This window comes from Diabrotica virgifera, chromosome 6 (genome assembly GCF_917563875.1).
Source record: "Diabrotica virgifera virgifera chromosome 6, PGI_DIABVI_V3a".
NCBI classification, from domain to species: Eukaryota; Metazoa; Arthropoda; class Insecta; order Coleoptera; family Chrysomelidae; genus Diabrotica; species Diabrotica virgifera.
The window spans coordinates 244,935,343-244,962,426 of NC_065448.1; the positions used below are offsets into that span (position 1 = coordinate 244,935,343).

At 32.9% G+C, this 27,084-nt stretch overlaps 3 protein-coding genes across 4 annotated transcripts in view; 1 reads left to right on the forward strand and 2 right to left on the reverse strand.

Moving 5' to 3' along the window:
- The window catches only part of LOC114336470 (DNA polymerase zeta catalytic subunit), a 50,544-nt gene extending 48,350 nt beyond the window's left edge, over nt 1-2,194 (reverse strand). For both annotated transcript variants that reach the window (XM_050655039.1, XM_050655038.1), the window contains exons 1-2: nt 1,851-2,194; nt 22-208 (exon numbers count right to left, since the gene is read on the reverse strand). In XM_050655039.1, the coding sequence (XP_050510996.1) occupies nt 22-208; nt 1,851-2,031 (368 nt within the window). In that variant the 5' untranslated portion in view covers nt 2,032-2,194. The remainder of the gene's footprint in view (nt 1-21; nt 209-1,850) is intronic.
- Nucleotides 2,195-4,856: 2,662 nt separating this feature from the next.
- On the forward strand, nt 4,857-27,084 carry LOC114336471 (cell division cycle protein 20 homolog). Its single transcript, XM_050655040.1, has 6 exons — nt 4,857-5,319; nt 8,006-8,428; nt 15,797-15,901; nt 16,336-16,607; nt 25,008-25,202; nt 26,694-27,084. Exons 1-6 carry the CDS (start codon nt 5,055-5,057, stop codon nt 26,985-26,987), a joined length of 1,554 nt encoding a protein of 517 aa, XP_050510997.1. The 5' UTR covers nt 4,857-5,054; the 3' UTR covers nt 26,988-27,084.
- On the reverse strand, nt 20,073-24,588 carry LOC114336467 (vacuolar-sorting protein SNF8). Its single transcript, XM_028286840.2, has 3 exons — nt 24,296-24,588; nt 20,940-21,242; nt 20,073-20,397 (listed from the first exon to the last, which is right to left on the reverse strand). The coding sequence occupies exons 1-3, from the start codon at nt 24,497-24,499 to the stop codon at nt 20,152-20,154; spliced, it is 753 nt and encodes a 250-aa protein (XP_028142641.1). The 5' UTR covers nt 24,500-24,588; the 3' UTR covers nt 20,073-20,151.

The following is a 27,084-nucleotide window of genomic DNA, read 5'->3' on the forward strand; positions in this document are numbered from 1 at the left end:
TGATAGTGAAAATTTACTTACATTCCTGATACTAAAGATATTTTGTAAACATGTTGCATGGTTGAGGTGGCTTGATTTAAAGATATGTTGACCGCTTTATCAATAGAAGCTGCTATTTTATACATTAAACTGTTAGCATCTTGTGAACCATCATAAGGAATATAAATGTATGGGAAAACTCCATGAATATGTACACAAATTTTTTCACCTAAAAGTAACAACTACCTTAATGTAAATGAACGCTATGCTGGAACATTGTAAACGCCAAATCAGCTGTCAACAACTTAAAGAAAACATGTTATAATTGATCATTTTGAAAAAAGGAATCTTTATGAGCGTAATATGATAGACTATAGGATGCATAAAGTAAACTCTCGTAATATTCCTCACAGTCAGCAGTACATTATTTTGCATATATAGATGTTGTTCCATGGAAAACCCACATTTTGAAACTATTGGCAGTTACAACGTTGTTCCAACATTGGATTCAAACTATGATAAAAAAATAATGATAAATTGTATTGAGCAGCGTAAAATCCAAAATAGATATGACTTAAATAATAATAGACATGCATTGAATCAACCTATGGATAAGCAATACAGTAAGAGATGAAGAGCTGAGTACAGTAAGAGATGAAGAAATGAGCTTTTTTGTGAGAGACATCTATAGTAAACCAGCCATACTTCAGCCAGTTGGCTTATTATGTATCTTACATTTCTTCATAATACCTATCACATATTTTTGGAACCCTATACTAGCTTGTACAAGTCCAGTGGATGGATACCATATGATTTTGGAGTCACTTGGTAGTCTCCAAAGATTGTTTGCTGTCTGTGATCTAATGCCTTCCATCATGCAAGATATGGTTGACTGTTTCAGGTTATCTGCTACAGACAGGTTCTACAAAGTCTCTATGAAGAAGTTCCATATCTCTTGACTGGTGCATGTCCAGTAAGGAAACCTGCTATAACTCAGCTGAGTCCTGCTTGTTTTCCTTGATACTTCAACTCTGTTGGCTGATGTCCATAAAATGCCATGTGTTTGATCTGGTATGTTCGCCTAGTAAGTTATATTGCCTTCAAATCCAGAATTTTATATGGTATGGAAAATTTATTATATGCCCCACATTTTAAATTAAATTACATATTCATAGGTAAATTCAAATACAAATTAGTTGTAAAGAGCATGTTTCAATGGTTACATCTTGATTTAGGTCCCTGAAGAGTATCGGCCCCCAAACGCTCTTTGGATGTGTCCAATTTTTTGAAGTGTATGATTTGGTCACCCTAATTTAGTGCCACATACCTCTGGCTGCCCAAAGGTAGAATAAGTCAAAACTAGGAATGACTTTAAAACCTTAAAATCTCCATGCTCAATTGATGCACAGTAAGGTTACCAAATATGTACTAGTTGGTATAATCTGCAAGAGTTTTCTTGAAGAACAGTGATAGAACAAGAGACATTATAGTGAATATTATGCATTTTATGCAACAGGAAGCAAGGGACAATGTACCTTTAACAGATTAACACCTTGGCTGCGTTACAGGATAAATAGACCTCATACTACACTAACAGTTGGCTGCATCAACTGCATGCTTGGTATACAGAACATTTATACCTTGTAATGCGCCCAATGTAAGTTTATAAATATCTCTAAACGCAGCCACAGTGTTAAAACAAATACAGAAATGTTACACCAGCAACAGGTGTAGGTTTAAGCAGTTTCGTAGGAAATGGAAGTCCAGCACGGAAGGTACATCATCATTTAGTGCTCCAAATAAAAAAAGACAAACATTGTTATTACAATAACGTTGTATATCAAATAATTAAGTCAATTTAAAGTGACTACCTGTGGGGATAGATCCAAATAATCTTAAAACAGGCACTTGACTAACTAGATATCCTCTAAATTCTGAGTACACTACATCTAATCCTGGAATGGGACTAGCCATATATGAGTCTAAATTAACAATTCTTATTGCCTGAGGTAAGGTAGAGATAGAAGGAATACTATTATTTTGTGAACTCATTGTATTTCTTGAATAATGCTTATTGTGTATTAGCCATAAATATTTCCATGTTATCAATTCATTTAGCCTTTTTTAAATATAAAGTTATGATAAAAATATATTAAATAAAACTATGATTTAATTTAAAAATCTAAAATCAGATTAAAATTTGTTTACATCAACGTTTACATTCATTTTAAGGTTAAAATATGAATTACCTTTTACCTTCTTCTTCTATTTTATTTAGTAATCAAATAATCCAATAAGAATAAGCAACAAGTTACTTTTCTGTTTTCATATTTTCTTCATAGGCGGGCAGATTTTTATTATTATAGGATCCAATCTCACTTTGTTTTTGGTTTTTTGTTAGGTCAACTTGCTGGTGAGATATTATTAGACTTGAATCCCAATGTTAGATAATGGATAGACATTTAAGTAGATTGCGCTCCAAGGAGTTTAGCTCTATTTCTTACCTTGTTTAAGGTGTGTTGGATATCAGTGTTCCAGTTGAGTGTCCTGCTAAAATGGACCCCCAAGTAGACCACCGACGTACGAAATTCAAGAGCCTCTCCTTGAAGGGTTATTCTTCGTTTCGGTTTCATTCTTGGAACTTGGGTGTCTGAAGGCTATCATTTGGGTTTTAGTTGGGTTTGAGGGTGACTCGCTCCATTTGTTACACCATGTAACAACCTTGTTTAGTTGTGTTTGGGCCCTATCGAAGACAGAGGGGTGCCTCAGCGTACCATATGCAGTACCCGTAGTTGCCCGTAGTAAGCAAAGCAGTATCGTCGGCGTAAAGTAGGATTGACTCAGTTCGATTAATGGGATGGGGGATGTCACTGTTGTATGCTGTGTATAGTATAGGGGCTAATATTGACCCTTGTGGTACTCCTGCTTGTGGAGTAAATGGGGTGGAGAATTGGTTGGCGACTTTGACGCGAATTGTTCGATCTGAGAGATAGATGGATGAGTTTGATGAAAGTTATTGGCAGTCCAAATCGGCGGAGTTTTTCAATCAGACCTGAGTGCCAGACCTGATCAAAAGCCTTTTGAACGTCTAGGAACATGCCTACAGCATATTTTCTATGCTCTTATGGTTTGGGAGATAAAAGTGGCCGCTTTCAATCAATGCGTTGCGTGTGAAATGTTCAGCTCTGAATCCAAATTGAAAACTGGGGAGGATGTGGTTTGTCTCTAGGAATTCTACGAGTCTCTCCTTGAGGATCCTCTCGTAGACTTTAATAGTGTGTTTAGTAGAGAAATAGGTCTATAGGATTCTGTGCTGGTGGGTGGTTCCTAGGTTTAGGAATCATGATTGTGTTGGCTACTTTCCATGAAATTGGAATGATACTCTCGGGGAGTTTTTTGAGGCATCTTCTGTGGATACCATCTGGGCCAGGAGATGTGTTTTTACCAAATCGTTGGTAAGTTCTCTAGACAGTTGGAACGACCAACATTCAATTATTGTCTTGTCATATCCTTTGATTGGTCCAGTTTCCAGCAATGTAATAATCTTTCAATCTGAACAGACTTTCGAAAATTTTCCTTACTACTACTATAGTAGTATAGTAGTATACTATAGTAGTATACTATAGTAGATAAGTATACTTATCTAAAATAATTCATTTTATTCTTTATGATTTTTAAACCCATTAAAAGATAAGTGTCTCCGCCCAACATAAATTTTTTTTAAAATAAACATTCGCTGTGTCTATGTACACGCTAACGTGTACGCAAATAAAAAAGTTAGGTACACGCTTAAACGTCATTAAGTCAGTGACGTCATTATTTAGCGTGTACTATGACTGGGCTTTTTGGTACACGCTAATTTGAGCCGCGTGTATGCTGTGGTATTAAGTATCTGTAAGTATCGCGAGTCTCAGAGTGTGGTTAGAATTTGTCTAATCGCGTTTATGTTTACACTTTAATATTGATTTATAAAGAGTTTCCTTATTTTTTACTTGTTTAGTGTTTTTTAATTAGCTATGGAGTGTGGACAATTATTTAGTATCTAAAACAGTATGAAAAAGATAAAAGACAAAAATGCGTGATTAACGGTAGCATAAGTAATAAGATAAAATATACGGGGCGATTGATTAGTGTGATAAAACTCAGTAGATCCGCTAGAGTAATGGATAGCAATAAAAGTTAGTAACAAAAATTTTAGCAAACATTAAGCTTCATATTACAAAATTACTAAAATTAGTTAGAATGTTACAGGGCGTTCGATTATATAGTGACAGACCAAACTTATGTTTTTTAAATGGAACACCCTATATTTTATTTTATGTTCGAAATCTTCTTAACTTTCATATCCATATCACCAAAATATAAAGGTTTATTATGTTATACAGGGTATTTACAAAGTTATAACCAATTTTCTATTAAAATCGTAACAAGTTCAACTCTCTGTATAGATAAAAATAAACACCACTGGAAAAATAAACACCAATATAAACTGGTATAATTAACTTACGTATAAAAATTATTTTAGCAGTATTTTTTATATATCATGTTAACTAATATTTATTTTGCTAACCTAAATATATACTTTTATATACATATATACATACTGTTTTATTACAATTAAGTTTAAAACATCTGAATAGTTTTGCTTCCCTTCCACTTCCCTTAATAAAAATATTTTCTATCAAACAAACAACAAACACTAAACATATCAAAATAGCGTGTACCAAAATATAAAATCATTGGGCACGCTAAATAATGACGTAACTGGCTTGATGAGTTTTAATTCGCGTGTACCTAACTTTTTTATTTGCGTACACGTTAGCGTGTACCTAGACACAGCGATAAAAATTACTTAAGTAAAGTGGCTGTTACTGGACAAGACGCTAACTTCACAGCATTAAATTAAACCGTATTTTTATTCTACAAAAAATCATCTGGAAACCAGAAGAAGTCAAAATTCTGTCTGTTAGAATTTGAAAGTTAACAATTTAACGGTTCTCAGGAAAAAATATTTTTACCAGTTTTTATATTTTTATAAAGTTTTTTACAAGACGTCCTAGAGTAAACCGTATATTATGTCCCAATTTAAATTTTGGAACGAAGTGAATGGTTTATTAAACATGGAAGGCCCTGTTAGCGGTCCTGTTCCTCGTTGGCAGAAGAAAAAAGAAGCTAGTTCCTCGAATAATAGCTCAAACAATTCAATCAAACTAAGATCTCTATCTTGTTCAGCTTTAAATTCGACAAAGACCCCTGTTAAAGGTTCCGAAAATGATTACCAGCGCAACAAAACGCCTTCCAAGACTCCAAAAAAGAATAGGACTCCGACTCCTAATAAAGGTAAGTGCAAAAACATTTTACTCATAATTTATGTGTATTTTTATGGTCTATTTTATCTTATCAGTAAATTCATTCATTCAACTTATTTTTTGTAATTTTGTGTACCAAAACCACATCATCAGCATAATATGCCCGGCATTGGTGTTCCTTATAGAAAAGAGTTCCGGACCTATTTATCCCACTATCCCTCACAATTTTTTCTAGAGCTATATTGAAAAACAAAGTGATGGGTCTCTTTGACGAACCCCTTTTTTCACTATAAATTCTTCCGAGACTGTACCATTGGCACAAATGGTTTTTCCCAGTCTCATTTTTCTGATCTTATTATTTTTATTACTACTTGGCACTCTTTTAGTCTTCCTATTGGCGAGGAACCGCAAAGTGGGCGACGCCTGGTGGCGAATTTGAAAAGCATCAACTCTAGGAAAACATTAACTTTGCCATTAATTTGTGTACATATTTGCGGTCAGTTTATGTTGTAATTAACAATAATTTTGACTTAAAAAAACTATTGCAGTGTTCCTCAGTATTCATTCCTATTATACTCTACGTAATGACCTAAATTAACCAATGCCAAATCAAACATTTTGTTAATTTAACGTTTGTATTAAACGTACCTAGTATTTTTTAATGTTGAAGCGACTGCAAAATTAAATAAATAAATAAAATGTAGTATATATTCTGTACATAGAATGTACATTGTTATGCAAAATATTCCGACCACCTCGGTAATTTCCAGAACACAATTATTATAAAATAAATTCACCTACTTAGTTTCCACGTTTCCAGTTTTTATTTAATTAAAAATTGTTGTCTGTTGGTGTAAAATAAATTGTAGTGTACCTATTAATTAAATTAAAAACAAAATTAGAGATTCTAAGATAGATTAATAATTTTTTAAAACACTGTGTGATTATTGGGGGCCAGATTTTTTTATGAAAAAAAGGTAAAAACAAATCAGTAGTTAGCATCAAATTTTAATGAATGCATAGAGATGAAACATAATTTTGAGTCGTATTTAACTTATAAGATGTCTTAGTGGCAAAACTTAGTGGTTACTTTGATAAAACACTCCTGTAAATGATTTTAATTTAAAATTTTAGAACTGTGAGGTCAAATGACAAAATCAATTGTTTTCGTAGAGTTATCGTCCATCTTTGAAATTTTGAGCGCCCTCTGTCGGAATTTAATTTTGCGAATTACTTTATTTCTGTCTACTGTATCATAAGCAGCTTTGTAATCAATAAACAGTAAGTACTTGTGCGGGAATGTATAAAAATTTGATTGGTTGTTGCTCTTCCCTTATGAAATCCTCCTTGGTATTCTACCCTTCTACTCTACATATTTTTCTAGTCTTTTTTTATTAACCTTTCCTGGCCAGTATGGGATACATTATTTGAATGGGTCCGCCGAATTATATTTTTTCATTATTTTTTAATACTTAAATAGAGTTTGATAACAATGATTTTTTTATTCATTCAACAGATCACTTTTATAAGGTCACTAAAAGTCCCTTAAGGGGGGAAATAGGTTTAGGAGCCCGATTTTTCATGTTTTTTGAGAATTTTTTTAGGTAGAAAAAAAAATTTGTTTTCTTGCAACTTTGGGATCCTTTTATACATATTCTAAATTATATGTCCAAATTTTTTTAAGTTATTATATTTAAAAATAGAGCAGTTGTAGGCTGCAACCCGTGGACGTTTGCCGCATGAACATGTCGCTTGTGTGCCATGTAGAGGTCGTAATTTCTGCCTAAAATCAAAAATCCAAAAATTTTTATGTTTATTACAAGTTTCTCTTCGATATGAACCTCAAATCGGCTAAAAAAATCAAAAATTTGAAAAATTACGCAAGTTTAAAAAAAAACATCAATTTTTACGGTTTTTTTTTCAGTTATTTTCCCTTAAAAATGCACTTAAAACCCATTTTTTATTCCGATTGGAGGTTCATATCGAAGACAATTTAATAATGAACAATAATCACTTTGGTTTTTTAAAATTGGTTCATTATTTTTTGAGCTAGACGTCACGCAAGCCAAAAAAAAGTCATTTCGAGAAAAACGCGTTTGAAAAAAATCTCATAGATTGCGCTCTACGCGAGCGCGCTCTGTATAATTCTCATAACTTGGGAAGGACTTCGAATTTTGCTTTGAAATTTTCAGAACATTCTTGAATAGTAATACTATCGATTCATGCTAGTTCCAAAAATTTGCTGAAGACTGAGGGCCTTACTTCTTTAACAAAACTCATTCAGGAAATTGGCTGATAACCTACCACACTGAACTAGGCAGGTTGATAGGTGATGGGGATGCAGTGAAGGATAGGATAATATTGCAATGTGGACATAATTTTTTCGGGTTATGCATAGGAGGAAAAACCAGGAGCTTACTTAGCAGGGGTACTAAATACCTGAAGTAAGTCCCCAGTCAGGATTACAGAGGAGGACCTACTTGCTACCACATTTCATAACAAGTAAAGAACATAAAATTCAGATTTGAGCATTACAGTAACTTTCTCAAACAAAATAGATAGTGTGAGATAAAGGGGTTTGAGATAATAGGGTTTTGGTCTTTTACAAACCAATTAGTTCTTGTTCATTATATCTTTTTATCCCATTTCCAATATGTTGTTTATAAAAATATCTTATTGTATATCCAGATAGTCTAATTATTATTTGTCTTTTTAAGGATCAAAGACACCAGGTGGGGATCGATTTATACCATCAAGAAGCGCTAGTAATTTAGACTTAGCTTATTTGAAACTATCTCAGGATGAAGCTAAGAAGTCTGATAGCCCAACACATAAAGATCTTCAAAAAGCTATGTCAGAGAATCTATATGGAACCGATATTAGTAATCAAAGAATTCTTACTTATAAAAACAAGCCTCCGTCAGCACCTGAAGGCTTTCAGAATCCCATGAAAGTCATTTATACTCAAACAAAGACACCTGCTTCTGCAAAAAGTAGTAGTAGATATATTCCTCAGGCTCCTGATAGAATCCTTGATGCTCCAGACATTGTAGATGATTTCTATTTGAACTTGATCGATTGGGGATCAAATAATGTTTTAGCTGCGGCTTTAGGATCTCATGTATATTTATGGAATGCTGGTAAGTATAACCTACACACAAGATACATGCCACCTTTTTGTTTATTGTACAGGTAAAGAGTTAACAAAAACCCTCAAGGTCACTTGCACCACATAAACGAACGTCTGTCATCTCTTCTCCTCACAGTTGCAGACAAATTGGTTTTACTGTACACATCAACTAATATTCTACTGTTAAGTAATTCAGAGACAAAGAATGGGACTAAATATAAATGTTCAAAAGACCAAATATATGTGTTGCACTAGCTCAGACAACCCGATACCTACAAGAATAATAATTGACGACCTAGAACTGGAAGGTGTCGACACCTTCAGATAGGTACTTAGGCTTGCTGCTAACTAAAAATAACAATGTCAGTGAAGAAATTAAAAGAAGATTAGTGCTCGCCAATAAGTGTTACTAGGGCTTAAGATGACAGATGGCCTCAAAAATACCTAGAAAAATTAAATGGACTGTCTACAAAACACTAATAAGACCAGTGCTAACATATGGTTCAGAAACTTGGTCACTCACACAGAATGACCAAGAACTGCTCAATCGTTTTGAGCGAAAAATCCTAAGAAGAATATATGGAGGGATAAAAGAACAAGGTTTGTGGCACAGGTGTTACAAGTTTGAGTTGTATAGAAGTTTTGGAGAACCTATCGTTGTAAAATTCATTAAGGTGGATAGGGCATGTAATCAGGCAGGAGAAAAATGCTGGTTGAAAATTGATTTGTTTCCAGCCCTGTAAATTTCAAAGAGTTCGTGCAATAAAATCTTTCTTCGCGTTTTGTATATTTTATTGTGTGACATGAGCATTTATTAACGTCACAGATCGAGTTCTGCGTTGCTAATCAGTTTATTTATTAACAAAATAAAAAATGAGAAAAAAGTCTGTCATTAGAAAAGTCTCACCGAAAAATATCCCCGCTCTCTGAATCGCAAATATTAACTTAAAGAACCAGAATTTGTTAGCTCTGAAAAATCTCTTTGAATTTACTAAAGCTAAATTTTTCACAGTTGACTACTTTGATTGTGTAGAGAAACATACTGCGGTCGGTTAAGCGAAACGTAGAACAGGGGCTACTGAGAGTGCATCAAAGTTGCTTTCCTACGAAGGTAATTAAATCCATTTACTATGAATGTACAGGGTTATTCACTATATTTTGACCCCCTTGTAAACTGCTTTATTTACAGAATTAGAAAAAAATGTAAAATACAAAAGTTATTCGATTTTTTAATTATGATTTTTTGACATATACATCTTACTAGTGACGTCATCCATCTGGGCGTGATGACATAATCGACTATTTTTTTTAAATAAGAATAGGGTTCGTGTGCTAGCTCATTTGAGAGGTTATTCAATTCTCTATACGGTACTATAAACATTAAGATCATTATTTATACAGGGTGTCCAAAATTTTTTTTTGAATTAATAATTAAACAATTAATTTAATTAAAAAATTTGTTTTGGACCCCCTGTATAATTAATCATGTTAATGTTTATATTACTGAATAGGGAATTGAATAACCTTTCAAATGAGCTAGCACTCGACCCCTATTCCCATTTAAAAAAAATAGTCGATTACATCATCACGCCCAAATGGATGACGTCACTAGTACGATATATATGTCAAAAAATCATAATTTAAAAATCTATTAACTCTGTATTTTACATTTTTTTCTAATTTTGTAAATAAAGCCGTTTACAAGGGGGTCAAAATATAGTGAATAACCCTGTACATTCACTGGGGCCGACCGACTGGCTTGTCCCGTCATACAGCTGACCGACTATAATAACTTTAATTTATATTTAATTTAGAATGTGTGTACTGATTTTCAGCCTTAGTAAATGGATTTAATTACCTTCGTAGGAAAGCAACTTTGATACCCTCTCAGTAACCCCTGTTCTACGTTTCGCTTGACCGATCGCAGTATGTTTCTCTACACAATCACAGTAATGAACTGTGCAAAATCTAGCTTTAGTAAATTCAAAGAGATTTTTCAGCGCTGCCTCTTCGACTAATATTAGATATAACTGTTACCTATAGTGTGTAAAGAAATAAAAGTGTGTATCGTGTTACTCTTATCTTTTACGTACTAAATAGAAACTCCAAATAATACAGTCCGTTCAACAACTCCAGAAAATTCACCAACAACCCCAGAGAAGACAAGGCGGTTGAAGATTCACAAGAATGAAATAACCCAATTCAATCTCAAGCCGCCTGCCTTTTCTCCAGATGCCATAGTCCGAAAAGTTTTTGGCCGAAGGGGGCCGATAGGACAACAAGCAAGAGGAAGACAGAGACTTAGGTATCAAGACAACTTAGAGAACGATTTAAAATCTATTGGAATTAGAGCATGGAGAAGAGTTGCCAGAGACAGGGGCGAATGGGGATTGTTCTGAACAAGGCTTTGGCTCATAAAGAGCTGTAACTCCACTTATGATGAGTTCACGAGACTAAACAGATTTTCTTTCATTCCAAGTAAATGGTCCTAAGTTGCGTAAATCATGTTTTGTCATTTGCCAGTCATATTGGATATGACAGATTCCTGCTAATGCATGATAATGCACGTTGTCATGTCGCTAGAATAGTGAATACTTACCTTGATGAGATTCAATTTAAAAATTATATTGGCCACCATATAGCTATATCAGATTTAAATCTGACCGAGCATTTATATATCTACACTTTTAAATGTCGCATTCAGAAAAGAAATCATATTCCTATGACACATACAGGGTGCGCCAAAATTCTGGTTTTCTTTGATTACGGCTAAACTATGGGATATACAGAAAAATTTTTTTAACAAAACTAATGTATATCAAAGCCGTCTATAATTTAAAATTATTTTCGATTATACAAGGGAAGTCAGAACGACGGTATGAACCAAAGTTGTATTTTTTTAAATGGAACACCCTATATATTAAATCATTTTTGAATATAGTTTTTAAAAATATGAAAAATTTGTATGAGGTCTTATAGGTCTAAAGTTAATAATTTTCGAAATATTTACATTTTTATTGAGAAAAATGGTAATGTTTATAGGGCTGTGGATTATGTTTCCAAGGTAATAAAAATTTAAGTGGTAAGTCAAAGTTTTTATAATATAGTGTCATTTTTAAATAATTTAATATCTTTTACTTATAGCCATAAAATATACAGTGTGATCATTATTTGCAAATACAAAATTTTCTCATTTTTTTTTTAATGGAACACCCTTAGAATAATTAGTATTGCATTTTGTAGTAAATATTACAACTTTCTTTTGGTATAAGATTGTATGTACATAGCATGTTTCGTTTTGTAAATATTTAAAAAAGAGCTATAGATTTTACGTTTCGCGGATGTTTTATATCCGCGAAAATTTTAATTAAATTTTTTTGCAAAAAAAATTGTAATCTGATTTCAGAAACATACACTAAAATATCAAAGATGAAAATAAAACTTAATTAAAGATTAAAATAAAACGTACACAAGTGTAACTTAATTTAATTTAATAACTTTAAAATTATCATCATCATTCTCTTTGCCTTATCCCTATGCGGGGTCGGCTTCCCTAATTGCATTTCTCCATACAATTCTATCTTGGGCCATATCAATGGTAATCCCCTTTACCAGCATGTCCTGCCTTATCGTCTCCCCCCAGGTCTTCTTTGGTCTTCCTCTCCTACTCCTTCCAGGAATCTGCACTTCAGCTATTCTTCGTATTGGGTGGTTAACGTCTCGACGTTGAACATGACCAAACCATCTTAACCTATGCTCTCTCATTTTGGCGTCAATTGGTGCCACACCTAGACTTCCCCTAATATACTCATTTCTAATTTTATCCTTCTTTGTCACTCCACTCATCCATCTAAGCATTCTCATTTCCGCCACATGCATTCGCTGTTCCTCTTTCTTTTTCACTGCCCAACATTCAGTTCCGTACATCATAGCTGGTCTTATGGCTGTTTTATAGAATTTTCCCTTCAGCTTCATTGGAATTTTTCTGTCACACAACACACCACTCGCTTCTTTCCACTTCATCCATCCAGCCCTAATTCTACTGCATGCATCTCCATCTATTTCTCCATTACTCTGTAATACCGATCCTAGGTACTTAAAACTATTGCTTTTTACAATCATTTCACCATCCAAAGATACCATTTTATTAGTAGTAGCTCCATCTTTAAATGAACATTCCAAATACTCTGTTTTTGTCCTACTAAGTTTTAAACCTTTTTCCTCCAGAGCTTGTCTCCACTGTTCCAGTTTTTGTTCTAAGTCTCTTTCACTATTTCCTACTAACACGACATCATCAGCATACATTAAGCACCATGGAATGTTACCCTGTATTTTCGCTGTTATTTGGTCCAAAACTAATGAGAATAAATACGGACTAAGCACAGAACCTTGATGCAATCCTACTTTCACATGAAATTTATCAGTCTCTCCCACACCTGTTCTAACACTAGTCGTTACTCCCTCATACATATCCCTCACAATCTTTACATATTCACCAGGGACTCCTTTCTTATTGAGTGCCCACCAAAGAATCTCTCGAGGAACTCTATCATATGCTTTCTCAAGATCAATGAATATCATATGAGCGTTTGTTTCTTTACTCCTGTATTTTTCCATCAACTGTCTTATAATGAAAATTGCATCTGTTGTTGATCTACCCTGCATAAAGCCAAATTGATTCTCGGATATTTCGGTCTCTTCACGTATCCGTCTATCAATTACTCTTTCCCATATTTTCATGGTGTGGCTAAGCAGTTTTATAGCCCTGTAGTTTGTACATTGTTGTATATCTCCCTTGTTTTTGTAAACAGGTACCAGTATACTGCTTCTCCATTCGTCTGGCATTTGTCCAACTTCCATAATTCTATTAAATAGACCTGCTAGCCACCTTGTTCCTGTCTCTCCCAATGCTCTCCATACTTCCCCAGGAATATCATCTGGTCCTACCGCTTTTCCTTTCTTTATTTTATAATAACTTTAAAATTATGTTACAACCAATATTTTACCATACTTATAAGTAATTAATATGGATAAATTAATTATTAAATTAAACAACTATTTTAACATCTACCCTAGAAATGTTTCTACCCTAGTAACTTCATTGTACCCAATTTTGTTAGTTAAATTGTATTTACGAGTAAGATCAGTTAATAACTTTTTAATTTACCTACATCTTGAGAACGTATAAAGTATGCTTTAAAACAAATGAACGTTATAGAAGTATATTATGAAGTAAATACTATCTATGTAGTCGTGTCACAAAAGCTGGTAATAATTTCTAATGGTTTCGCCCAAAACAAATGTCATATCCATCAATTGTTCGGTTGAAAAATTAAAATTTAAAATATAAAAAAATTGTTACAAAAATTTCAAGTACAAAAGTATTACCAGCTTTTGTAACACCAGTTAATACTATTCATATTAATAAATAATTTGGCTGTTTATATTTAACTGTTTATATTTAACCGCTTAACGTGCTTACCTGAGTTAACTCGGTTTTAAACTACGTTTCTATTTTCGCTTAACCGAGTTAACTCGTGTATAAAATATTTGAACGATATATAAGGCGCCTACGCGTTTTAACTCCTCTAGCGTTAAATAACGGTATTCCCACTTGCATGGGCGCCCATACTTATGGGCAGGGGGGCCGTGGCCCCCCTAGCTCTTCGGGTGCTGTAAACTATATATCAGAATTATACGAAATGTAATCTGCAACATCTTCACGTCTGCCCCCCCCTAAAAATTTTTAGCCCGTGCCCACTCGTTTCTAATTTTAAACTTTCTACAATCGACTGCCAACTGGGGTGGGATCACGATGAGTAGAATTCTATTTTGCTGACGTCACGTTCTGCCCTGATTGTGACGTACCTCTGTGTGTAACCCCTTGTTTTAGAGTGTATCACACTGTTAGCAATATTTAACATTATTATACTTGAATAATTGCGATTTTCTTCTCTTACTTGTAGTATTTTGTATGCAAAAAGTTACGACCGAGTTAACTCGGGTGAGCGCATGAGGGTATTTGTTATTTTATATTTTTCTAATAAAATATGCGTTTTTTTACTTTAGATTATATCTAGTGACAATGGTCTTGTTCGTAGTTTATTTTACTGTAATAAAATAAATAGGTAATTTTTTGACGTATTTTTGCAAATAAATGTGTGCGTTAAGCGGTTAACATTCATTTGTTTCAAAGTATACTTTATAATTATGTTCTCAAGATGGAAATAAATTTAAAAGGTAAATTAAAAGTTAACTGATATTACTCGTAAATACAATATAACTAACAATTAATTTGGTACAGGAAAGTTGCTGTGGTAGAAAGATTACTAGGGTAGATTTCAAATTTGGTTGTTTATTTAATTTAGTAACTAATTTATGCATTCATTAGTATGGTAAAATATTTTTTGTAAAATAATTTAAAGTTATTAAATTCAATTGAATTGTACTAGTATACGATTTATTTTAATCTTTAATTACGTTTTTATTTTCATATTTGATATTTTAATGTATGTTTCTAAAACCAGATTATATTTTTTTTTTGCGAAAATATTTTTTAATAAAAAATCCGCAAAAATGTAAAATCTATAGTTTTTTTTTTAAATATCTACAAAACGAAACATTCTAGGTACATACAAACTTATACCAAAAGAAAGGATGTAATATTTACTACAAAAGGCAATACTAATATACAGGGTGTCCCATTTAAAAAAAATGAGAAAATTTTGTATTTGCAAATAGTGATCACACTGTATATTTTATGGCTATATGTCAAATATGTTAATTTATTTAAAAATAACAGTAAACTAAAAAAACTTTGACATATCATTTAAATTTTTATTACCTTGGAAGCCTAATTCACAGCCCTTTGAATATTACCATTTTTCTCAATAAAAATGTAAATATTTCGAAAATTGTTAACTTTAGGCCTATAATACCTTATATAAATTCCTAATATTTTTAAAAAGTATATTCAAAAATGATTTAATATATAGGGTGTTCCATTAAAAAAAAACACAACTTTGGTTCGTACCGTCGTTCTGACTCACCCTGTATAATCGAAAATAATTTTAAATTATAGACGGCTTTAATATAGGTACATTAGTTTTGTGCAAAACATTTTTTTGTATATCCCATAGTTTAGCCGTAATCAAATAAAACCAGAGGTTTGGCGCACCCTGTATAGTGCTAAGGATTGCAGCACAAAAATTTCACTTCACATGATAATTTCAAGATATTCCATATTTTGTGACACTATACAGTAAATTGATTGAATTGTGTCTAGATTTTGAATATTAAAGTGTTTATTATTGTTAAAAATACACTTATAAACTGAAAAAAACTTGTCATATGACTTTGTTATTCCATTATATTACAGGTACAGGAAACATTGAACAGTTATTAGAATTAGAAGGTAATGACTATGTTTGCTCCTTAGCTTGGATACAAGAAGGACATTGCTTAGCTGTAGGAACAACTAATGGTAAGGTCTTGAACATTGCTAACAATACGTCATATAGAGAAAAAGCCAAATAAAAACAGGACATAAGCAGTTAATACAGTGTATTGGAACTACATTTGAAGATTTGACCAATATAAATGTTTGACACATGTAAATCATAGCAATGTTAAGATCAGCATGCATAAAATATCGTTTAACTACGTCTCCTTTTATGAGCGAGGACATGATTCCAGCCGAAAGTAACCGGTTGAGTGTTGCAAATCTCAGCTCACTCGTAAAAGTAGACAAGTAGTTACACGATATTTTATACATGCCTATATTAACGTTGCAATGATTTATGTGTGTTGAATTAATCACCTATTTCTAATGTAGTTCCGATACGTTGTATTACCACCTGCTTGTATACCCTTTTTATTTGGCTTATTCTGTATATATTTTCATTTTTATTTTTAAAGGAACCGTTGAACTATGGGATTGCTCAAGATCCAAAAAATTAAGAATTATGGAGGGACACTCTGCTAGAGTTGGATCTTTGGCTTGGAATTCCTTTGTTTTATCGACGGGCTGCCGTAGCGGACAAATTATACATCACGATGTTAGACAAAGAGATCATCAGGTAGCAACACTTTCTGGACATACTCAGGAAGTATGCGGATTGAAATGGTCTCCCGATGGAAAATATTTAGCGAGTGGAGGAAATGACAATGCATTGAATATTTGGCAAGCAGTAAGTATTTGTATAAGATAATACTCTATTTTTAGGTTTAAGTAATTAGATGCAGCTATCTATCTAATTATCACAAATCTTTCTATCGATATGGTGGTTTTATGACTATTTTAAAGTCATACTAAAATTGCGGGACAGGGTCCGATCTGCATTTGAGCTCTAAATTGAGTTGCTAAATTGCAACATTTACGAGATTCTTAAGAGGAACATAGAGCTTCCACGAAGTGTCTCCAGCGAACTATATGTCTCGCTAGTGCTTTGATTTCAAGCTAGGATTTTCCCATTTCTTTTCCTTTTTACCCATTACTGCCTTCTTATAAGTTTTCTCCCTACTACAGCTACATACCAGAAGACCCAAGAAAAATTAGCCAGTAGACAAAATATTTGAAGAAGACTCGTCAATGGAGAAGGACTTATCACATCAAACAGTAGCACTACTTAACAATTGATCTTTATGTTCCTGTTAAAAAGTATTCAGCAAAGAAATTTCCGGTGTGGTTTTCTCCAGATCTCAAAGTTACAATAATTCAGAAAAAGAAAGTTCACAAAGAATATCTGAGAACTAAATCCCCCACTCTCTTTAATGAGTTTTCTGCAATAAGGGCTCAATGTAAACGCTTAAAACAACAATGTTATCGTGATTACATTGCATTAACTGAATCATCTCTCAGGGATAATATTAGAAATTTTTGGAAATTTGTTAGTAATAAAAATAGCAAACCTAATATACCATCAGTTGTACACTATAATAATATCACTGGTTCAAGTGGTACAGAAATTGTTAATTTGTTTGCTGAATACTTTTCAAAAACTTATAGTGATAGAGATTGTGTTTTACAGGATAATATTTTAGATTCTGGTGACATCAACTTATCACAATTTACTATATCTCAATTTGGCATTTCTATTTCGTCTATATATGAAAAACTTTCCATTTTGGAGAGCAACAAGGGGCCAGGTCCAGATGGTCTTCCACCTTCTTATCTTAGACACTTAAGCTTTTTACTTTCTAGACCTCTTTTCACATTTTTAACCTGTCATTAAAGACCGGGATGTTCCCAGCCTGCTGGAAAACTAGCTTATTACCCCAATACTAAAATCTGGAGATAAGTCTCAAGTGAACAATTATCGTCCAATTAGCATTCCGAGTTGTATTCCCAAAGTTTTTGAGAGTCTTGTTTGTGACTATTTGTCAGCAAGATTAAAATGCTGTTTTATCGACCAGCAATTTGGATTTCTCTCTGGCCGCTCCACTGAACTTAATTTATTGACATTTACTAACTTCCTTGTGGAATCTTTTGAAGGTGGCTTCCAGGTTCATGCTGTATACACATACTTTACAAAGGCATTTGACCGGGTAAATCACAAGATTTTAATCAATAAGTTGAGAGGTCTGGGTATCCAGAATGGTTGTTATCCTACCTATCTGAAAGAATACAAATAGTATGTGTTCAGGGTTTTCATGTTTTCAATCGGTTGAAATAAAGGTACCTTCAGGAGTGCCACAAGGGTCACATCTTGGACCCCTTCTATTCAATATCTATGTTAATGATATTGCCTCCTATTTCCACTTTGCTTTTTCCCTAACGTTTGCTGACGATTTAAAATTATATTTGAAAATCGAGAATGATGGTGACTATCAAAAATTACAATCTGACTTGGATCGGTTGAGCTATTGGTGTGATAGCACCAAATTGGAACTTAATGTTAAAAAGTGTTACTTAATGGTTTTTGGTCGAAATAGAACTCCTACAAATCATATCTACACTATTAAGGATTGTCCTTTAGACTTTGTATCTCAGATAAAAGACCTAGGTGTTGTGCTCGATTCCAGCTTATCCTACATCCCCCATATCTCATCTATTGTTTCAAAATCACTTCAACTTTTAGGGTTTATCAAACATTGTGCAAAATACTTTCTAAATATCCCATCCATAAAAGTATTGTATTGTTCACTTGTGAGACCTTACCTAGATTACTGTTCATGTGTTTGGTCTCCACACTATAACACCCATATTCTAGATATTGGGTGCGTTCGGACGACCACAGCGGCTGGACAGCTGAGCCAGCAGTAGCTGTCAGACGTCATCGCTGGAAGCCAGCCGCTGAGAGATTTACTAAGCTTTCCCTATCACGGCTGGATACAACCACTCAGCCGATTTCTGCTGACCGCCAGCGTTCAGCACAAGTTCTTAAGGTGCGGTAAGGGCATTTAAACAAAACCAGAGGGTTGATGAAATTAACTATTCTAATATAGAAAAGTCTCGTCAACATAACCTCTCTCCAAATCCGACGCATGCATAAGGATCTCACAATGTTTTATAATATACTACACTCCAATAATTTTGGTCCTCAACTATTGGAGAAAATTAGCCTCCATGTTCCCAGTAGACAAACGAGGCCAAATCAACCTTTTTACATTAGACCCCATCGCACTAACTACGGACACAACTCCTTCATGTTCAGAACACCTAGGTTTGCTAACCAATATTCGGAGGGTTTAGATTGTTATAGTTTTCCAAATGAATTTAATACTCAGCTTAAAAACTGTGTGTAATAACTTAATGTCCTTGTGTTCTGTACATTTTTTGTTAATGTTTGTTATTTAATGTTCCTAGTTTGTATGATTAAAATTTTTAAATTTACTTTAGGTTATAAATCTCCTGTGATTAATGTTTACACTGTATTTTAATTGGGTGATTGCCCGTTGATAAATAAAATAAAATGTGCTCTAAAGTCAACACATTAGCCCATAGGATAACATTGTGTTCTGATTGCAAATTTAAAAATAAACTTAAACAAGCTGAGAATGCGAGCATTATGATAACAAAAACTTTGTTTATAGTTGAAAACATCATTTCTATATTACTTGTATATATTATTTGTAAAATAATAAGCCAAAAATTCGATTTTTTGACTTTGAGATCCGTTGTATCAAATTTGGTTCAAGATATTTAACTGGCAATATGATATTCGTAATCTATGCAAACAAAACACATTGAATTGATATATTGTATGCCTTAAGTTGAAAATTCGATTTTTTGACTTGAAGGTCAGTTATCCTGAAGATGGTTCTTGCATGAGTTAAAAGAAATGACCAGAGACAGAGATACAAAGATCTGTGGAGACGGACAATACACGACATCAAGTTGACCACTACACTCCCTTCGGTGGGTCAGGATTGAAGAGAGAGATGCCTTAAGTTGAAAATTCGATTATTTGACTTTGAGCTCAGTTATCTCAAAGATTGTTCGAGATCTCGAAATGCCATTTCAGATTTAAATTCAGAGGACAAAACTACATATTAATCCATAGGTAGATCAGCTCCAAGTACTGCAGGGGTGTTGACGCACAAACAAATAAATGTACATACTTTACAAATTTATAAATGAGAACAACGTTTTCCTTGAAAATTTCATATTTTACTGACTCTAATTGTAGTTTATTTCATACAAAAGTCTAGTATAAATTAAACATGCTGCTTTTTATTAAAATTGTGGACAAAAAATATAAAAATAAAGATTTATAACTGTAATTTAAGTGGTCAAGCATTTGAGTTTATACAGGCAGTGTACAGACTAGGAAAGTAGTATTGAGGTTCTTCAGGATGTTGTGAATCAATCCAGGCCAATCCTTGATTAATCATATGTTCTAAAGCCTTTTCTGCTCTTTGCCTTTCCCAGTTTAGTTCATTGGTTAAATGTGATGCAGATACACAAGCTTTATTTTTCTCCGCTTGCTGAAGTAAGACTGAATGATCCATGTTAAGTTCGCCAGGTACAGATTGAACCTAAAAATTTATCTTATTTTACATTTTATTAAACAATAATTTATAACGAACGCAATAATTAATAAAATCAATAATTTCTAGGCATTATATATCTTTTGAGAAGGAATGCAATCAAGGAATTCCTTGAGACACATTGGCTGCATTTAGAGATATTTATAAACTTAGATGAATGCATTGACGCAGACAACCGTTAATGTATTACAAGGTCTATTTGTCTCTTAACACATTGCGTGCGGGTGTCTGATCCTAAGATTTATACTCATGACTGACAAAAAAATACATATTTAAAATGTGTATAATCAATGGCATACATGCGTGCCATCTGGCATACATGAAAGGCATGTTAGTGCAGCCAAGGTGTTAAATCAATTATTCATATAAATAATTTAAAATTTAAATTATGTGCAGGTTTACTGTGCCATGAATTTGTTTCATCCTCTGCTACTTTTAAAAAAATAATGATACCATATTTATATTTCAAGTAATATTTGGAGAAAAACATGCTATTTTCTTTTTGAACAAAAATAATAAAATTTACCAACCATATATCTATCTTTTCCCATGGGTATAACATTAAATCCATTTCCAAATATTTTCAATTTACGTGCAGCTCTTATTAAATCGTCTTTTGTAATTTCTTGATGTGCTTTACTTTGACCTCGAGCTTTGATTAATCTTGTTCTTAGCTCATCTAAACTTATTAGGCCTCCGTTCTTTGCTGTTGTAGACAAACAGACTTCTACGATTTGTACTGCTAATTCATAATAAAAATCTCCTATGCCTAATACAGACCAGAAACCTTTCCCTGATGATAATGGATCTACACCAATACTGGCACACATTTCCTGAAAAAGAAGATATTACTGGTAAAGACGATGAAGCTTGTAACCCAAGGATGGTATTAAAGATGAGAAATTTGACATCGGACTTCCGGAATTAGAGTTGCAACCGGAAGTACTATTTTAAAGTCATCAAAATAGTATAAGCGATATATTACCCGACATGCCTCAGCAAAATAAGAACAAATGTATACTTTTGGTTTTTATATAATTTCCGCCTAAAAAGTTCCTTAAAAAATCTGAAGTGCTATATTATAGTCGTAGAAATAGTACATGTGACATATCAATCGAAGAGTATTGGAAAGTCGAGTGTCATAGTCATACTTTATTGATCCTTTAAGACATTAAAAAAAAATGTATAGGATACGTCGCTATAGAATTCATTATAAAAACATTAATGTGTATAATACAATATTCACAGTGTGTGTAACAAAATTGACAAAACATAAAATATATAAAATAACATTTATCTACTCTATGTCATATTATGTGTAAGTTTTTAGTTTGTGAAAACTGTCATTATAGATAGCAGTGCATCAAGTGTTTAAAGTGTGCATGAAGTAACAATGTATTTTAAATGGGACTTACTTTTTCGCACTGTTTTTAACACACTTTCCAAATATCCTTAACTTTCGCGTTGTCATGGTGATGACATAATGAGCAATAAATTACGACAAAAGTTATGACAGTTTTGTGGTTTGAAAGAAGTTAGAATTTTTAAATGTCAAAGTTCCAGTATTAGAGTTCATTACTTCTCCTTGGTCAGGTCTCACCTCGAGTATTGTTCTTCAGTGTGGCCCCACACTACTTGGTCTACATTAGGAAACTTGAACAAGTCCAAAATAGTTTCTTCCGTTACATTGCTTTTAAGCTTCATACCTATCAAGATTATACTGTATTTCAGCATCAACTGCAGGTCCCCTCTCTTGCAAGCCGAAGAAAACAAAGGGACCTTTTGCTATTATTCAAGATTTTAAATGGTATATGCAGTTGTTCTCAACTACTTAATAAGATCGCACTGTTTGTACCAACTCGCACCACTAGACAAGTGCGAACATTTTATGTACAATTCCATAGGTTTAATTATTCACCTTTTTCGTTCGTACCCAGAGTCTTGAATTTAGCAAACTCCCTTTACAATTTACAACTGTTTGACAACTCCATCAGTTGTTTTAAAAGAAATTTACATGGGATCAATATTTGAGTGAAACGTCTGTAATTTGTTACTTGTTTTTATGTTATTATTTCCTATTACATATTTACTTCTATATTATATTTATATTTCTGTATGTCTGTTTTTTTATATTATATTATGTTATTGTTTTTATCTGTACACTATATATTTATGTAACACTTTATGTTCAATCAAAAAATGTAATTTTATATGTATTTTTATAGAATTGGGCTTTCCCGTAAAAATAAATAAATAAATAAAAGTTCTAAAAGTTGTAGAATAGAAATGAATTCCAGTGACGAAGAGTTACAGTTTTTTTATTTGTTTATGGTAGAGTAGATAAAATATTGTATGAAACTGTGCGTCAAGTACTTTTTGCGAACTTACACGATGTATAGCACTCACTCTGCTGTCGCTCGTGCTCTAAATATCACGTGCGTTCGCCAACTTCACGATGTTTCATAAATAACACTATTTTATAAGTAAAATATGAAGCTACAAGTTTATCCTCAAGATGTTCATTTATAGAATAATATGCATTTTTTAAGAGTAAATCTTTAACATTTTTTTTTAAATTCAGTGGAAAGTGGTATTTCTTTCACAGTTTTTGGCAAATGATTGTACAAGGTCAGTCCCATACATCTGAAGCAATTTTGAAATTTCGATGTTCTGTGTTTAGGAACTTGTAAAGATTCAGCACTTCTTGTATTGTAATAGTGATTGTCTGAATTTACTGGAAATGTATTGATTTCTTCTTTTATATAAAGTAAACATTTTTAGATATATAGGCAGTAGAAAGTTAAAATTTGATGTTTAATAAAAATTGGTTTACCTACACGATTGTTGAAATTAAAAATTTTACGGATAATTTTTTTTGGGTAATGAACACTTTGTTACTATCTACTGAGTTCCCCCACAAAATTACATTATAGCACATGTGGCTGTAAGTAAGGCTATAATAAACGTTCATTAATGCTGAGATGGATAGTGTGTTTTTAATTCTAGATATAGCATAAAAAGCTTTATTCAATTTCATGTTCACTGAATTCACTTGTTCTGACCATTTGAGATTACAATCAATGAACACAACCAAAAACTTTGTAGAGTGAGTGGAAGATAACATATTGTTTCTATCCATTGAGTCACATATGTGTGAGTCTTTAGTCCCGGTTTTGAAGTCATTTCCGTTTAAAACATTATGACTGACAGTTTAGAAAAATTTACTCAAAATTAATGAAATTGTATATCAATCGACATTGCACGAAGAGTTCAAATATCAACTTCCGGTTCTACATTCTATCATTTTAAGTGAAAACCTAGGACTTACGAAGTCCAATTACTTGTCTTTAGTAGAAGAACTATTTTTACTCAGCTTTAACACGTTACATGCAGATAAAACGAGTTAAGACTTATATTCTGAACTGAAATTAATTTTCATCTCAAAAGTTCATATATCCGATGGCATACATGCGAGCCGTCCACACATTGGTGGAGGCACTATGCGGCTCACATGTATGTCATCTGCAAGTAAAGTGTTAAATGAATTATCCATAAACTATCCAGAACCTCACAACTTTTGGGCTATAGCCATGAGTGGATTTATTTCCTTGTGGCTGTCTATGTCTACTATGTTTATTCTTATTATTTTTTAAAAACCTTTAATTAAAAGGACTTAATAACTTACTACAAGGTATCAACAGGGTATGATTAAATTTAAAATGCATGGTGGCTATGTAATGTTAAAAAATGATGGGAAGACCTTGAACAATTTGAATGGAATTGGATGAAGAATTTTCAGGGAAAAAACATGAAGTTATTATAAAAAATATTAAAAATAAAACAGTTATACTGCAACTAATAAACATTAAAATATAATCTAAAGAACCTGAAATTGCTTCCTAAATTCTGGATTTTTTCTTATTTCATTCTTGTGTTTAGTGGCAAAATCTTCTAGATTTGTCTTGAAAACTTCCATTTGTTTGGTCATTTGCCCAAACTGACTCTCTTGAATTTCATTTCCTTTGCCTCGGTATCGTTCTTGTTCTAATTTTTCTTTTCTAATTGCTCCTACACCTATTCCTCTCCGCATTTTGATTAGATTCTTTTCACAATAAACAAAATTAACAATTAAATCATCTTTTATTTATACGTCACTGTCACTGACTATTTAAGGTTAGGTTTCTCTTCTTTCTTGTTCAGTTGTATCCCGCTAGATAAATTCACCATTTTTTAATTTGTATTTGGCCTCCTTCTAATTAATTTTTCGGTCATGTATAGAAAAAATCTTTTAGGTAATCTGGATTTTCAAATTAGGTTTAGATTAGGTTTCAAGTTAGGAACATTTTATGAAGTTTCTAACTGAATAAACATGAAATTATTTTATTTTAAGTTACGGTTGACTTTTTAATTTAAATCATCAATTAGACTATATTTGTTCACTACTGTACGTAGGCCTCCCGTAAAATTTTCCACCTATCTCTATCTATCTCCAATACCTCTATTTAATTACAACATTAGTATATACGCACTTTTCCTTATCTAATAATAGTGTGTCTAATTTTGTTGATTTTATTTTTATCTAATTTTTATTTTTCTAGGTCAGTGGAGCTTTCCATACCAATTCTACACCTTTACACACGTTTACTGCACATCAGGCAGCTGTTAAAGCTTTATCATGGTGCCCTTGGCAACCTCATCTTTTAGCTAGCGGGGGTGGTACTGCAGATAGACATATCCGGTTTTGGAACTGTAATACCGGAAGTTGCGTTAATTCTGTCGATACAAAGTCGCAGGTAAATATATGCAATTTATAATAACGGTATATTTTTAATATAATTAATATTACGGTATAATTTAAACCACAATATGAAATAAACCAGTATACGAGTACAAAAGGAGATGGAGATGCAAGGTGGACGACATTAATAATTGGGTAAGAAACAGAGAAATAGAATGGAATGACCACATAAGCCGAATGACAAGAAATAGAGTAGTAAGGACAGCGAGAGACAGTTGGTTCCCCAATAGGAAGACGATCAGTGGGAAGACCACGAAAACAGTGGAACGACAACTTACTATAGGCACATTGAAAAAACACGAGTCATGTCTATACAAAAAGAAGAAGAAGAAGACGAGTACAAAAATGATGACGATTCGGATAGGCAAGCTGAGATGCATCGATGGAATATTTTTCCTAAGAGTCATCCGTTTAATATTTATATAGGGTGAGGCAGGTAACTGGCCTATTAGAAATATTTAGAGAACTAAAGGCAACAGAATTATGAAAATTGGAATAAAGGGGTTTTGAAGGGTGATCTATTTAATGAAAATATTTTCATCAATTTGCCACTTCCGGTTATACCGGAAGTTGCTTAAAACTTCGTTTTTTTAAATAGGACACCCTGTATATTTTTACATTTTTATATTCTACTCGATGTCTTCTTTCTTAAAATATGCGGTTTTGTAATGTTATACAGGGTAGTTTAAAAGCTAATTAGGTTTTTTTTATTAATTTTGTAGCAACTGTCACACCCTCGTACGGATCCATTCGTTTCTTTTCCTGTCTGATAGTTTAATGTTCAGCATTTGTCTTTCCATGGATCTTTTTGTCTTTGCTATTTTTTGCATATTTTCTTTTGTAAACGTCCATGTCTGAGAGCCATAATATATTAGAACATTTTATATTAGATTATTTTGCTCTAGCTCTGCTCTGCCCCTTTAGAGCAAATAAATATGATTAATAAATAAAGTTATATTTTAATGATTCTATGAGATTAAAAAAATATTTTAATGATATTTTATTATTCACGAGATTTAAAAAAACTGTATTTTAATGAACTTTTATTGGGTGTTCACTGCACAAGTGAACCAATGGAGAAACCGCCCCTTGTCCATGATTCAACACGATCATAAAAAAGGACAGGTTGTGGCTCTTGAAGGAGGCTCCGGTTAAATGTAGATATAGCTTTTCCGATGCGCGCCCTTATCTCTTGATTGGTGGTCCATTCTTCATTTATTATGGCGCCGAGGTAGTTGTAGTTCTTCACTCTTTCTACAGGGGTTTCGTTAACGTAGAGTTGACTATCTGTTATATTCTTTTAGAGTTCTTTTTTAATGAAAATAAACGGTTTCGTTTTGATTCAAATGAGTCTCTTGCCATCCCCTGACACGTGTTTCTAGGTTTACTCGTTATCAAAGAGACTTTGCAAGAAACTGATCTGAATCAAAACGCACCGACTGCTTTTTTTAATGTTAATACTATATAAATAATACATTTTTTAAAGGTTTCTGCTTTATTGTGGTCTACAAGTTACAAAGAATTAATCTCCGGACATGGATTCGCTAATAACGAAATCGTTATCTGGAAGTACCCCGGGGTGACAAAAGTAGCTGAGCTTACTGGACACACAGCAAGAGTATTACATCTCGCAATGTCGCCAGATGGTACTACCATACTTTCTGCTGGAGCTGATGAAACTTTAAGACTATGGAAATGCTTCCCGAAGATTGCTGTTAAGAGCAAAGACACTGAAAAAGTCAAGGCAAAACCTAGTGCACTTAAACAATGCATTAGATGATTAGATTGTATTTTAGGTAACCGATTGTGACTGATAGTTTTACGATTTGCTATTATGTTTAGTTTACCACTATAAATAAATATTTTTCAAATACAAA